General features: G+C 41.2%; 1 protein-coding gene across 1 annotated transcript; it reads left to right on the top strand.

Moving 5' to 3' along the window:
- The first annotated feature begins 80 nt into the window (after nt 1-80).
- Nucleotides 81-12,495, top strand: maza (MYC-associated zinc finger protein a (purine-binding transcription factor)). Its single transcript, XM_010791636.1, has 7 exons — nt 81-1,034; nt 2,295-2,445; nt 3,296-3,690; nt 4,304-4,557; nt 5,377-5,440; nt 6,628-6,799; nt 12,147-12,495. The coding sequence occupies exons 1-7, from the start codon at nt 1,002-1,004 to the stop codon at nt 12,470-12,472; spliced, it is 1,395 nt and encodes a 464-aa protein (XP_010789938.1). The 5' UTR covers nt 81-1,001; the 3' UTR covers nt 12,473-12,495.
- The last annotated feature ends 201 nt before the right edge of the window (nt 12,496-12,696 follow it).

Genomic DNA, 12,696 nt, shown 5'->3' with positions numbered 1-12,696 from the left:
TCCAGCTGTTGCACTTGTGTTGCATCGTTACCTTTAAGAAGGATAAAGCCCTGTTTTAGCTAAACCAGACACCATCTTGGCTAACAGAGGTTCCGGGGACCGAGCGTGTTTGTTTTAGAAGCACTTTTTTTTTTCTTTAAGCATAAACGGGAGGAATGAACGGCGAAGCGGGTTCTTATAAATGTTGGATTTCATTATTTGTCGGCCTACCGTGAAGTGGCGGCGGGGGCGGCTGTGGCGGCGGCGGGGGCGAGAGGGACTGGACGAGAGCAGCCTGAGCCGGGGTCCGTGAGGAGGGTGGGTGCATACACAAAATACTTTCCCTTTAAAGCGGAGAGGGACAGAGGGGGTGAAGGAGAGATAAAAAAAGAAAAGGAAGAAAGACCGAGAGGGAGGGTGGGCGAGAGAGAGGGAGCGAGAGATTTGAAAAAAAGAGAAAGATGTCATCCTTTCGATTGAAACACCGAGGCGGAGCCATGGACCGCGGCCGACCAGGAGCTCTCTAGTTAGGGGTGGAGCTGTACGCAACGCCGAGGCTTTGGACGTGACGCTGCGGCCTTTTTTCCTCAGGAGCTATCGCAAAAATAAAAACAGCTGCTATGATTATCATCTTTTGTATACAAATAATTTCTATTTTGCATGCAAGCCATCAGTTTCTTTTATTACAGTAGACATAAGCAAATTATATTGCAATAAGGCACCATTAAAGGAAGCATGATTCATTTTTGTCGCATTTACAAACAGCCTCCTGTTTATCGCCAACAGATTAATAATTAATCATTCGTAGCAGCCGAACCACGAATAAGTAGTAGCTGATTCATATCGTCCGATGTCATTTTATATTTTTGTTAATTAGCCCGGGCAGGTAGAGGAGAAATACAGGCCTCAGATTGTGTTTTCATAGCAGCAGGTGGAGTGTTTCCTCCTGGGCTCCGCTCCCCTCCTCCCCTCTTTGCCTCTCTGCTCCCGGGTCGCTTAGCTGTTGGTCCGCGGTGTTCAGGATGGATACCTCCTGGAGCAACTTCCTCTTTCAGGTAAGTCTGAATTGTTAAAGCTGCTTTAGGTGGGTTTTATGTTTGTTTTTTGGGGGGCAAATAAGTGGTTGAGGAAGGGGGTGTTTGACATTTACGCATGGGGTTAAAGAGAGAGGATGGAGGGGGGTGGTCCCAGAGGGGTCAGGCTGAAGCTGTTTCCCAGGCCAGGAAGCTCCTATCACAGGTAAACACCCAGACCTGTTCCCTATCCAGGAAGAGTAACTAAGTACTTTTACTCCACTATCTCTTCTACTTGCCCTTTTAGTATGCACTTAAGTTATTGTTTACATTGTATGCTAATGTATACTCTTCACTATGAGCTACATTATGGCCTTTTTCCGTCGCTAGATCTTTTCCCTGGACTGCTGACAATTTAGGTGTGTTTTGTATTTTTTTTTCTATATATATTAATAAACATCCAAACAGAATTTAAGTAAGAATCAAAGTTTGGGTAAATAATAGAAGATTCATATAAAAACTTTGAAAGTATTTACATATTTTATTAAAGGGTAATAATAATAATACATTTAATTTATAAAGCGCTTCTCATCTGCCAAGACAAATCTCGAAGCGCTTAAGGGTAGAACATTGTATCCCCGGGGTAAATTGGATTTCATAACCGTTGCTCGATTTTACAAATATTTGTATGAACATAGAGCACCTATAGTAATAATATAATGTATAGGTAGTAAAAGTGAAAATTACCCATTTTAGAAGAATGTTATTGTAATCCAATAATTTATGCACTATGTGTTCATCACATTAATGTGGCAGAGGCGGAGCTCATTTTTACAACGTTATATGGGGCTGCAAATAACAATTATTTTCATAATCGATTCATCTGAAAAAACATGTCAATACCAATTTCTTAAAGTCCACGGTGATGTCTTCAAGTGTCTTCTTTTGTCAGTCTAAAACCCAAAGATATTCACTTTATTATGATTTTAAACATAGAAAATAATTTATCAATCATCAAAAAATGTTATTAACTGATTAAACTTTGCAACTGTTGTGTCCAAAGAAGTGACAAAAATCACAATTTTAAGTAAAAAATATTATTTTTGTATTCAGTATGTGGTTGTTCAAGCATTGGACCTTTTTCTAGTAAAAAGAATAATAGGGGCTGCAAGTAAAATTTATTTACGTTATCGATACAAGACTAATCCATTATTAAAATAGTTGGCTATTATTCCAAGAAAGTCTAACACTAGGTAATATTTACAGATAACCTAGTAATTTGTTCTCCTTTGTTTTTGGCAGACGCCGTCGAATCAGAGCCAGCCAGAGACGCCTCTCCAGTCGGAGCTGCTGCCGGAGCTCAGCGGTTCCGCTCAGAGTCCTCCGGCCGAGCACATCGCCTCGCCGCCGTCCACCGTGGACACCGCTGCCCTGAGCGAGGAGCCGCTGCCTGGTGAGGGGGACTCTTCCATTGTGCCGTAGTTTCAGACAGGACACATGAGGACATTATTTTCAAAGTTACTGTTAGAGCCAATCTTTTGTTTTGTAACAAAGGCCAAATATTGTCAGCTAATCATGACCTCTGTAGTCAAGGAAGTATAAAAGACTACAATTCCCACGGCACCAGCCCCGTTAAGAGACACAGAGATGTGCAAACTGTGCGTAAGACGCTGTCGCGTTACAGTTTTTAACCGTTAAGTTATATGCCAGTTAATGGACCAGCACCAGAGGCGTTCCCATACACACAGGCGTTGGAGCTGTTCTTCGTGAAACCCAGAAGGATGAAGTGCTCTGACAAACAGTGCCATCTTTGTGCAAAATGATTATACAGGAATGAAAAGTCAATAAATAAACATGTTGTTAAAACTCACGCGTTGTTTTTTTGTTTTTTTGCGCGCCCCCCCCGCCCGCCCAAGTATATTTCAGATCTGTGGGAAACACTGATCCTACACAACGTAAAGAAAGAAAGACGATCTAAGGTGTTATTTGATTTAAGTTTTGCCTCTATTTGATTTAAGTTTTGCCTCTTTTGTTTTGATTTGCAAAGGCCTTTTTTTTACTTTGTTGAATGTGTGTGAAAAGTGTATTATTTCATTTAAACACCAGTTGCACAATATATGCAACTGTTAGCACAAACAAATAAAGGAAACATAATGTATCAGTGGCTTGATTGAAACAAAGGCAGGAAGCCGCGGCAGCTACTTACAATAAGTTCAAAAAACCATGAGGATACAAGTTCAAACTATTGAATTTGTGATTACAAGAGGATTAAAACTCTACATGTGATTCTCTGTGTCTCTCAGTGAAACCCCTCATCAAGCCGGGGCGGCCTGCCCACATCTGCTCCACCTGCAACAAGGAGTTCAAGAACAGCTACAACCTGCGGAGACACCAGTCGGTGCACACAGGCATCAAGATGAAGGACCGCGCCGCCCGGGAGAAGGAGGACGGAGTGAAGGTGGGGGGGGGAGGACGGGTGGAGAGGCAGACTGTTCCGCTCTCCCTCCTCCACCTCACCCTGCCTCAGACTCCTTCACTTACCCACAACGCAGCCACCGGCGCGGAGACCCTCCCCCTCCTCGGTCAGCAGCAAGACGGCCTGCAGGTTGCCGTGTCCATTGCGCCGGCAACTGTAACCATGGCTGCACCGCCTCCTCCCATCCAGGCAGCTGTTGTTGTCGTGGGCTCCCTGGAACAGGTGGGTTTATAGAGAGCTGCAGGAATGAGTCCTAAACCCCTTAGAATGAGTCAGCATTTTGTCACTTCCTCTCAGTTTGTTTTTTATTGTGTTTTTGGTTACAAGCCTAAAATAAGAATTGTGGATTCGAAAGGCTTAAGAGGTTTCAAAATGAAGAAATCCCATTGGACCTTTGTTAAGGGAACCAGGGAGATGCCAACTTCCTGTACAGATTACAAAATGACGTAGGACTTTGTGAAATAGAAAATTATTTTAAATCCATCTTTTGGAAAAACACTCAAATAAATGTTAATATGAAAATGTAACATCTGAAACATTGAGTACTCCTCATGAACACACATGCACACATCCGTCAAGTCTTCTTCTTTGCTTGTTTTTTTCATTGCCTCTACACACATTCACACACACATTTTACTCTGGATTTCCAGAGTAGGGCAGAAGGGCTAATTCTTTACTTTGGGACAGCAGTTCATATTACAAAATCTACCTCAGGACAAGGCCGTTTTATTTCTTCTTCATTTTCTAGAAAATAGGAAACAGATAAACTATGTTGGCAGGAATTACAAAACATTACCAGCACATTGATATAACGTTCTCTGCTGCTGATCCACAGAATCCAAACCCCAACCCCAGCAACACCAACACGGTGAGGAAGAACCACGCATGCGAGGCCTGTGGGAAAGCCTTCAGAGACGTCTACCACCTGAACCGCCACCGCCTGTCGCACTCGGACGAGAAGCCCTACTTCTGCCCTGTCTGCCAGCAGCGCTTCAAGAGGAAAGATCGTATGAGCTACCACGTGCGCTCGCACCAGGGCGGCGTTGAGAAACCCTACGTCTGTCCGCACTGCGCCAAGGCCTTCTCTAGGTGCATAATCAGCTCTTATTTCAATGGTTTTCTTCTTTATTTGTATAATAACTATCTGATCAGAGATAAAAACAGACACCAAATGTATTTACATTTGAAAAAGTTGTATAAAATAGTTGAACAACAGGTTTCTTGCCGTCTTCTTCTAAATCATTCTTAATTTGGTCAGAGGAGGTGCAGCCACGTGGTTCCTGGATAAAAACAATTTTTTTCCCATTTTTTCTTTTGAAATGTGAAAATGTAAATAAATCTAAATCTAAATGAAGAAAAATTCAACTTTAACTATGTCAGAAAATCTGATGTTTTTTCTACGAATATTACCCTGTTTTCCAGTTCCATATAAATTCACAGTAAGGTAATGAAAAAAATAGAATTTAGGAAATGAAAGTGGTACAAGCTAGATCTCACACATTCAGAAGAAAAGAAACAAGGATATTTCCAGATGTTTATTTGGTACGTTTATAAGAAAAAAGTATTTGTGTGTAAAAAGTGAGAAAAACGTATGCTGAGCCTTCTGCCTTTCTAACAAATAACTGAAGATTATTTTTCATATTTGTCTCTTTTTGACTTTGACATAGGTGGAACCATAAAGACAATACAAATGAGCTGTCAACATAAAACATGGCCTTGCCAAAGCATGCCGCACAAGGGGTTACAACAACACAGAAACAAAAAAGAACACTTAACAAACATGTGGCACAAACCACTGTGGAAGAAAACACCCTTTTTTTTTGCTTGCACAAAACAAAATGACATTTATTTGTAATGAAGGCTTTCTACAACCTAGAACATTCGTGATATGTTTTCTTTTGTTTTCAGACCGGACCACCTCAACAGCCACGTCCGACAGGTGCACTCTACAGAGAGACCGTTCAAGTGCACGGTAACGTCTTGATCTGTCTGTTTTCTGGAGCTCTACCAATATGGGTTTGTGAATCATAAAGACCATGAAACACTGGATAATGATGATGATGATTAATATAGTGAGGGGGTTTTAAATACAAATCTAACTTTGAGAAAATGCCAAAGAAAAAGAAAATACACATTACATAAAGACACAGCTGTAAACTCAATTTGGTAAGGAAATTCATATTAATATACATTTACATTTTAAGAAAGATCAATGATTTAAAAATACAGAGCCAGGGGAAGTGGGTAATATTAGGAGGAAAAGAATGTCAAAAAAAGTTTAAATTGGTAAATATAAAAGAAAAAACCTTTACAATTCTATAGGTGTAAACAATTTTACATTTGCAAGAAAACAATGGTAAACGACCTAAGATGAAAGTCAAGGATTCCCTACATTTGTTATAATGAGGTGATCCAATGGCAACACTATGTTCCAAGTTTTCCCTGCATGACATATATCGAAGACAATTTCATTTTCCATTAAATGTATTACTTTAATTGAGAAGAATATTGATTTGTTTTTCTCATACTTTTCCAACTTTAATATCAGGTATTATTATCCTCTCCCCCAGCTCTTTCATTTATGTATTTGTTCCTACAATGGCCCCAATAAGACATCTTAGAACTTATATATTTTACTTATTAGATACATTTAATGTTATTTTTCTGTGCCATTTTTTGATATTTGCAAGAGCAGTAACTTTTTGTTAAAACTTTTTAGTGTTTACAATAATTCCCTTTAGGTTATAATTAGCATTGGCCATATGACGATATGAACTGTGAGGCGGTTAAAATAAGATTTTAAAAAATATTTATTGTGTTCATTGTAGAGATTGAGATTGTGTTGGGATATTATCTCAAAAAAACATTTTACAAGATCTGATATATCTTTCAGGTATGAATTGATTTGAGAAGCAAAAATCAGACCAGTTTAACGGCATATCATTTTTTTTAAACAGTGTCCAATTGAATTTGCACTTCATCTATTATATTATGATAATGAAGTGGAAAAAGTTACATATAAAATGTTGATTTTATCCAAACTGCCTGACATTGTTTTGATGTTCTCACATGTCCTTGGTTTCTTTGTTTGTCTCACTGTGTGTAATAAAGCTTTATCCGATCTCATGTTTTGGTGCATGTCGTCTTGTTCCCTCACAGACGTGCACGTCAGCGTTTGCCACGCGGGATCGTCTCCGAGCTCACCTGGTGCGTCACGAGGAGAAGGTGCCGTGCCACATCTGCGGGAAGCTGCTGTCTGCGGCCTACATCACGGACCACATGAGGGTCCACAACCAGGCGCAGCACCACTCCTGCCACCTCTGCAACCGCAGTGAGTCCCGGGAACATCACACATCTCCTTTAAACCAATCAATCAAAGCAGCTTCTACGATTCTGCGTTTAGTTTTACTCCTGCTTATAGTGTTTATGCTTTAGATAACGGCCTCACTTTTACTGCTAACTGAGTGATTCACATTAAAACCTGTTTATAAAAGTGTGTTCTTCAAAAGGATTTAAAGGGGCCCTATTCTGCTCATTCAGGTTCATAATAGTATTTTTTGTCTCTACTGTGACATGTCTCCATGCTTTAATGTTCAAAAAGCTCTTTTATTTTTCGCATTTCCACTGCAGGGCCTCGCACGGCTTAGTACGGTATAGTTAGGCCTTGTTAGGCCAGGCTCACTTTATGCTGCGTTTCCATTACAGTTTAGGAACTGGGGTAGTAACTATAGTAACGCAGTGTAGGCGGAGCCGTGACGTCATCTTCAATGGTAACACAAAACCAACATCAGCCGTTAGCTGTTTGCCCTCAGAGCTCACAGCTCCTCATATCTGTTCAGAAACTAGACAAANAATTTGTAAACAATCCAGTTATTGTAGTACTGAATATAAAGAACGTTTAACTTCGACGTTCAAGTGAAAGAAAGAACGTTAATAAGTAAGTAGTCGAAGCAACTTCCCTCTATTCTCCTGAAGAACGGAGAGTATAAATAATGTTTGGTCATAAATGTTTGCGATATAAAAGGCCCCCGCGGAATTCTCAACATTTGGTCTCTTATCAAGTCGGGATTGATATGCCAGCAAAAAAAATTCGTGAAGCAACTTGGGGAATGGACGATGCTGTTATTTCTACTTAACTTAGATAAGATTCCTCATTTTTTGTAGATAAAGTCCTAATCCCCTACAAAAGAGACACAGACCCCCCCCCTCACAGCAAATGGAAGGAGAGTTTTGAAGACAACCGCTCGGACGAGGTCCAAAGAGGTCTGCGCTCGTCTCGGAGGAACGGTATCGAGCGAGAGAACGAAGCAAAGTCGAGAAAAGAAAAAAGGTTGTGTCAGGTTGAGAAGAGATACAGTGAGTCCCCAAAAATGGATGTGTGTGTGTGTGTGTGTGTTGTGTGTGGTGTGTGTGGTGTGTGTGTGTGTGTGTGTGTGTGTGTCTCCTCGATAATGATACCTTCCGGCGCTTCAGCTCGGGACGTGAAGTAGATTTCAAATAACCCGATTTAATGTTCTAGTCGACCTTATTTTTCACACACACACGAAACACACACACAACAACACACCACACGACACAACACACCCACACACACACACACACCAAAGTATGGGAGACCGCTCCTACATCGGGTACCCACCAACCCGTCCGGTCGGGACTCCAGAAAGTCTGACTTGTCTACTCGCGAAACAGCTTGCCGGGGTGCAAGGATTTCTGTCTGTCTCTGTTAAATGTCCCTCTTATTATATCTTTTTACTTGTGAACCCTCCATATGTTTTGATTTAATAAATGAGTCCTTTACGCTGAACTAAAACTCGCTACACGACAGTAGAGGTGTGTCAAAGTTACCCGCTTTTTAATGTCTTACATCATAAAAGAATAATTATTTTCGGATTATTTACTCTGACTTCCGAGTCGGTCCATTTCCGTAACTTTAACGAATGAGAAATACCGGTAGCCCAGATTGGACTATAAAGCCCCCAAAGAGGTGTCAGGACGATCCAGAACTTGCGGGTAGTACCTCAAAGACGTAGAGGGAGGTCTAAAACCCTTAGCCGCCAGTAAGTCGGACGCGTGGGGAAGTCTTCTTGTTAGTAAGTAGTCAGTAGTTGTTCCGGTTCGTGGGTAGATAATTTATTTTATGTCTGTGGACAACCTCAAACCTCAGTGGAACCAAAACTAGGTCACGTCGTCTAGACTCTGGTCCCGGAAAGAGTATGACCTGGAAGTACAGCCCGAGGTCGAGGTAAGTCGGTAGGGGTGCTAGACCTCCCTCTGCTGTCCTTCTTATAATTTATGAAAACAGGAATAGTGTGTTTTAGGATAATAATTGTAGTTTGGTTTGTAAATGATGTGTTGTAAAACTATAAGAGATTTGCTAGTAAACTAATACTATAATAAATCCTAATAAACAAATTGGTAAATTAGGTAATGTCGTTATAAGTTGAAACTCGGACGTCAAATTCTGTATCATTTATAGTGACATACTATATATTTATATAACGATATTTTACAGTTTGCTTAACGACTTTTTTATAGTTGGTTGTCGGGTTTTGGTATGTGGTATATATCTTAGGATTGACGTAAATCTGTTACTTCGGACTTGAAACTTTAACAAGTGAACCGAATGTTGAAGAAGGTTAATTATATATAAAAATTGTTTAATCACAACTAATCAACCGAGACCCGAATGACTAATTAATTTTTTGACCGAAGCCGGAAGATATATTTTACACATATTTTCCGTTATTTGTCAATCTGCTCTTACGTCCCGAACTGCAAACACGAATCGAAGGGGGGCTCTTTTTATTTGTTTGTTTTACCAAAGATCCAGTATAAGCTTTTAACTATGAACCTTTGAAAAAAAAAAAAAAAAAAAAAAAAAAAAAAAAAAAAATTTTGTTCTTTCCTCTCGCGGTTAAGAAAGTCCAGTTGTCGTAATGAGGTATATATCGGACTCGTCTCGTCTCGGCATAAGGTATGGTATACGCACAGACATATATATACCGGGTCCTACTTGGGATATCTGGATGTAAAACTACCACATGCAAAAAAAAGAACCTGACGGAAGGTTTATCTGTGAATTTTTGTTCCTGTCCTAGTGTTATTTTTGTTGGAACACAACCCTGGACCCTCCCGGAGGACACGACGACGTGATTGACTATTGACTCTGAAGGGTAGTAACTGTAGGACACTGTGTGGGACACTGTGTGGACTTTGTGGCAGTGCACTGGGTGTCCATGTGATGGCCTGGACCCTGTACACAAAAAGGTGGTCAAATGTGTTTGGTGATTGGCTAAAGAACGGGAGAAGTATCCGTAGGTTTGTAGTCTTCCAGTTTGGTGAAGAACTCTCAGTCAAACTATTGTAGACGATAACGTACAATATAAGCAACTAATTCAGTCGTCGATTCGTTGGTGACGTCATCACGTGTGTTTTACGCGCCGTTAAGCGCCAACGTTATCGGTCTTTTTATCGGTACTGGAGACATTTAAAAAATATATGTCATATGTGTTATTGCTACATAAACATTATATCGCAGTCTTAGTGTCGCCAATCCGTTTCTAATATGCAAAAAGACAAAAAAACGGGTCTATGATATATTTTCGATCTTTCGAATCCAGACGAGAGATCTCTCTCCCCCGTCTGTGTGCGAGGGGGCGGGGCAGTTTACACACACGCAGCTGCTACATGCAGCAACACACTGCGGAGATGGCGGAGAGAAGCGCTCTAAGGTGTGGTTAAATGTTACCCGTCTTGAGGTGGACAATGCTCCTCCTTGCCAAGAGTGTTTAGCATGTAAGGGCGGTAACACGAGCAATTTGTCTAAACATTTAGCAAAAGTGCACCACATTCAGAATCAGATGGAGGAATGCACCGGGTTCGACTGTCTTTCTAGTAGCTCTGTAGCCCCATCCATGAGTAACGTTTCCACGTCAGCGTCACACGGAGTTAACTCAATTATACAAACATGGGTTAATGATTAGAGGTAACAGAGTTATTTATTTTGTTAAAGTTTCAGCTATTCTGTTAACAATTCTGTCATCACATTATTTAATACGATTTGTTAAAACACTGTTGTTTCTTTTGATGTGAAATATTATTTATTTAATTTAAATAAAAAGCAATGTTCATTTTGTTCACAATTTTTTAAGTTAATTTAATATGTATTTTTTAATCAAGTATTCATCTTTATTGTCTTCATTGTTAGTTTCCACATGCCTAAAACAACCTCAAGCTAAATCTAAAAGTTGATGGCTAAATAAGAGCGTTTGAGAAATTGTGCAAGGCATAATAGTCCGAATAGTCGATTAATCGTTTCATTAATCGGTAGATTAATCGATGATCAAATTAGTAGTTTGTTGCAGCCCTAGTGTGGACGGTCGGAGCATATACTGCGTTAGCTTAACCGATCTCCATTCAGAAAACACGCATTTTAAAAGGTTTTTCGCCTGCCGTCTGTCTGCAGACTTGTTTGCATTAATTCATGGTTTTTACTAACCGGTATCAGTATGTTGTTACTTCGGCATCATTTTGAAACGTGTATTACAATTAAATCACGGTAAAATATGTTCATTTTGTTGTAGTTGCCAGCGATTCTCTCACTAGTTTAGCATATTCAGCCCGGTTGTTGGCCCGGAAAGAACCTGGATTTTGGAAAGCCAGAAAAACAGTGAAAAAGTACCCGCTAGCCGGAACTACGCCAAGTGGAAACGCAACCAAAAACAAAGCGGGCACGGCACACTTAAACCGCGCTGTAGTGGAAATGCGCCATTACATCCACAAAAACCTATATAAAACACTACAGGAAAGGGAAAACCCCAAAAAGTATAACAAGGGCTGCTCGATTATGGCAAAAATCATAATCACGATTATTTTGGTCAATATTGATATCACGATTATTGAATACGATTATTCATTGAATTTGAAAACATCCGTGGAGGACGTGCAGCGATCAGCTGATCCGGAGCAGAGAGAGAGAGAGAGCTGCGTTCCGGGGGGCTCGGCCTCCGCCTCCTGTCCTCACAACTCTTGTTGTTTGTTCTTACTCGGAACCGAGTTTTGCTTCCCAGCCCTGCCACTGTGCTTGCTGCAAGCAGCAAGATGCATTTCCTTAGGAATCGATAAGCAGAACCGAAACTAACAATTCTAAACGATACCAATGGAATCCAAATGTTGGAAACGGAACCTGATTTTGGTACCCAGCCCTACTCACAACCTGGCAGAGAGGGCTTTTAGGGAGGGGCGAAAGCACATGCACGGGCAGGATGTGACACAAGACAAATTGAGAGCATCATTGCAAAAGGGAATGCAGCAAAATAATCGTTTTATTACGATTACGTTGTTTTCGTAATCACTGCAAGCCAAAATCGTAATCGAGATTAAAATGCGATGAATTGCACAGCCCTAATAAGGACTCTTTAAAAGAATAAACTTATCACCATTCTAAAAACTTGTCTAAAAACTAAAAGAAAACACCACATTTTCAATTAATAAAAATAGAAGTCTAAGAGCAATAGTTCTCTAAAAACCACCATTACAGAATTATGATGAAAGATATTGTTCTACATTATGAGAAAAAATAAATAAATAATGGATAACAATATTTTGGTATTAAATTAGAGCATTTAGCTATTTCAAAATCATACATATATTGAGCAAGTGTGTGTGTTTTCCAGGCTTCACCACGCTCACCTACCTGCGGGTGCACGCTCAGAAGCATCATGGTCAGGAGTGGAAGGAGAGCGGCGGGGCGCGTGGGGGCTTTGGGGGGACTGGGGCCGGCGGTGTGCTGCTGTGCCAGCTGTGCGGGGTGCAGTGCAAGACGGCCACGCAGCTCCAGGGTCACATGGGCACCCACGCCGCCCAGGAAGACCCCGGCCACGACCCCACCAGCGCCGGGCCCGTGGGCTCCACCAGCGTTGCCGTCACCGTGTCCAGCGCCAGCACCGTGGGACTGCTGGTGACCGACTGCTCCGGGGTCGCACCCTCGCCCCACAGCTAGCAGGCTGGGAGGGCAGGGGGTGGGATGGGTGGGGGGGTGGAGCTGGGGATGGAGGCAAAGACAAACGAGGAGCAGACAAGCAGAGAGACAGGATCCTATCCAGGTGTGTGAATCATCTTCTGCCATCTTTTTTTTATTGGGGAGAATGAGGATGTTTAGTGGGAAACCTGGAACCTGAACATTACTTTGCATTTAGCTGACACTTTTGTTTTATCCTTAAAGAG

Source organism: Notothenia coriiceps, unplaced genomic scaffold (assembly GCF_000735185.1).
Source record: "Notothenia coriiceps isolate Sejong01 unplaced genomic scaffold, NC01 NC01_scaffold00035604, whole genome shotgun sequence".
NCBI lineage: Eukaryota > Metazoa > Chordata > Actinopteri > Perciformes > Nototheniidae > Notothenia > Notothenia coriiceps.
Note: the sequence above shows the minus strand (reverse complement) of the source record. Positions and strands in the feature narration are given on the sequence as shown.

Excerpts from the sequence above, each read along its gene's own strand:
- maza (XM_010791636.1), top strand. The coding sequence starts at position 1,002 with ATGGATACCTCCTGGAGCAACTTCCTCTTTCAG. Across the intron at positions 1,035-2,294 it reads GGAGCAACTTCCTCTTTCAG|ACGCCGTCGAATCAGAGCCA; the intron begins GTAAGTCTGAAT and ends TGTTTTTGGCAG. Across the intron at positions 6,800-12,146 it reads CTGCCACCTCTGCAACCGCA|GCTTCACCACGCTCACCTAC; the intron begins GTGAGTCCCGGG and ends TGTGTTTTCCAG.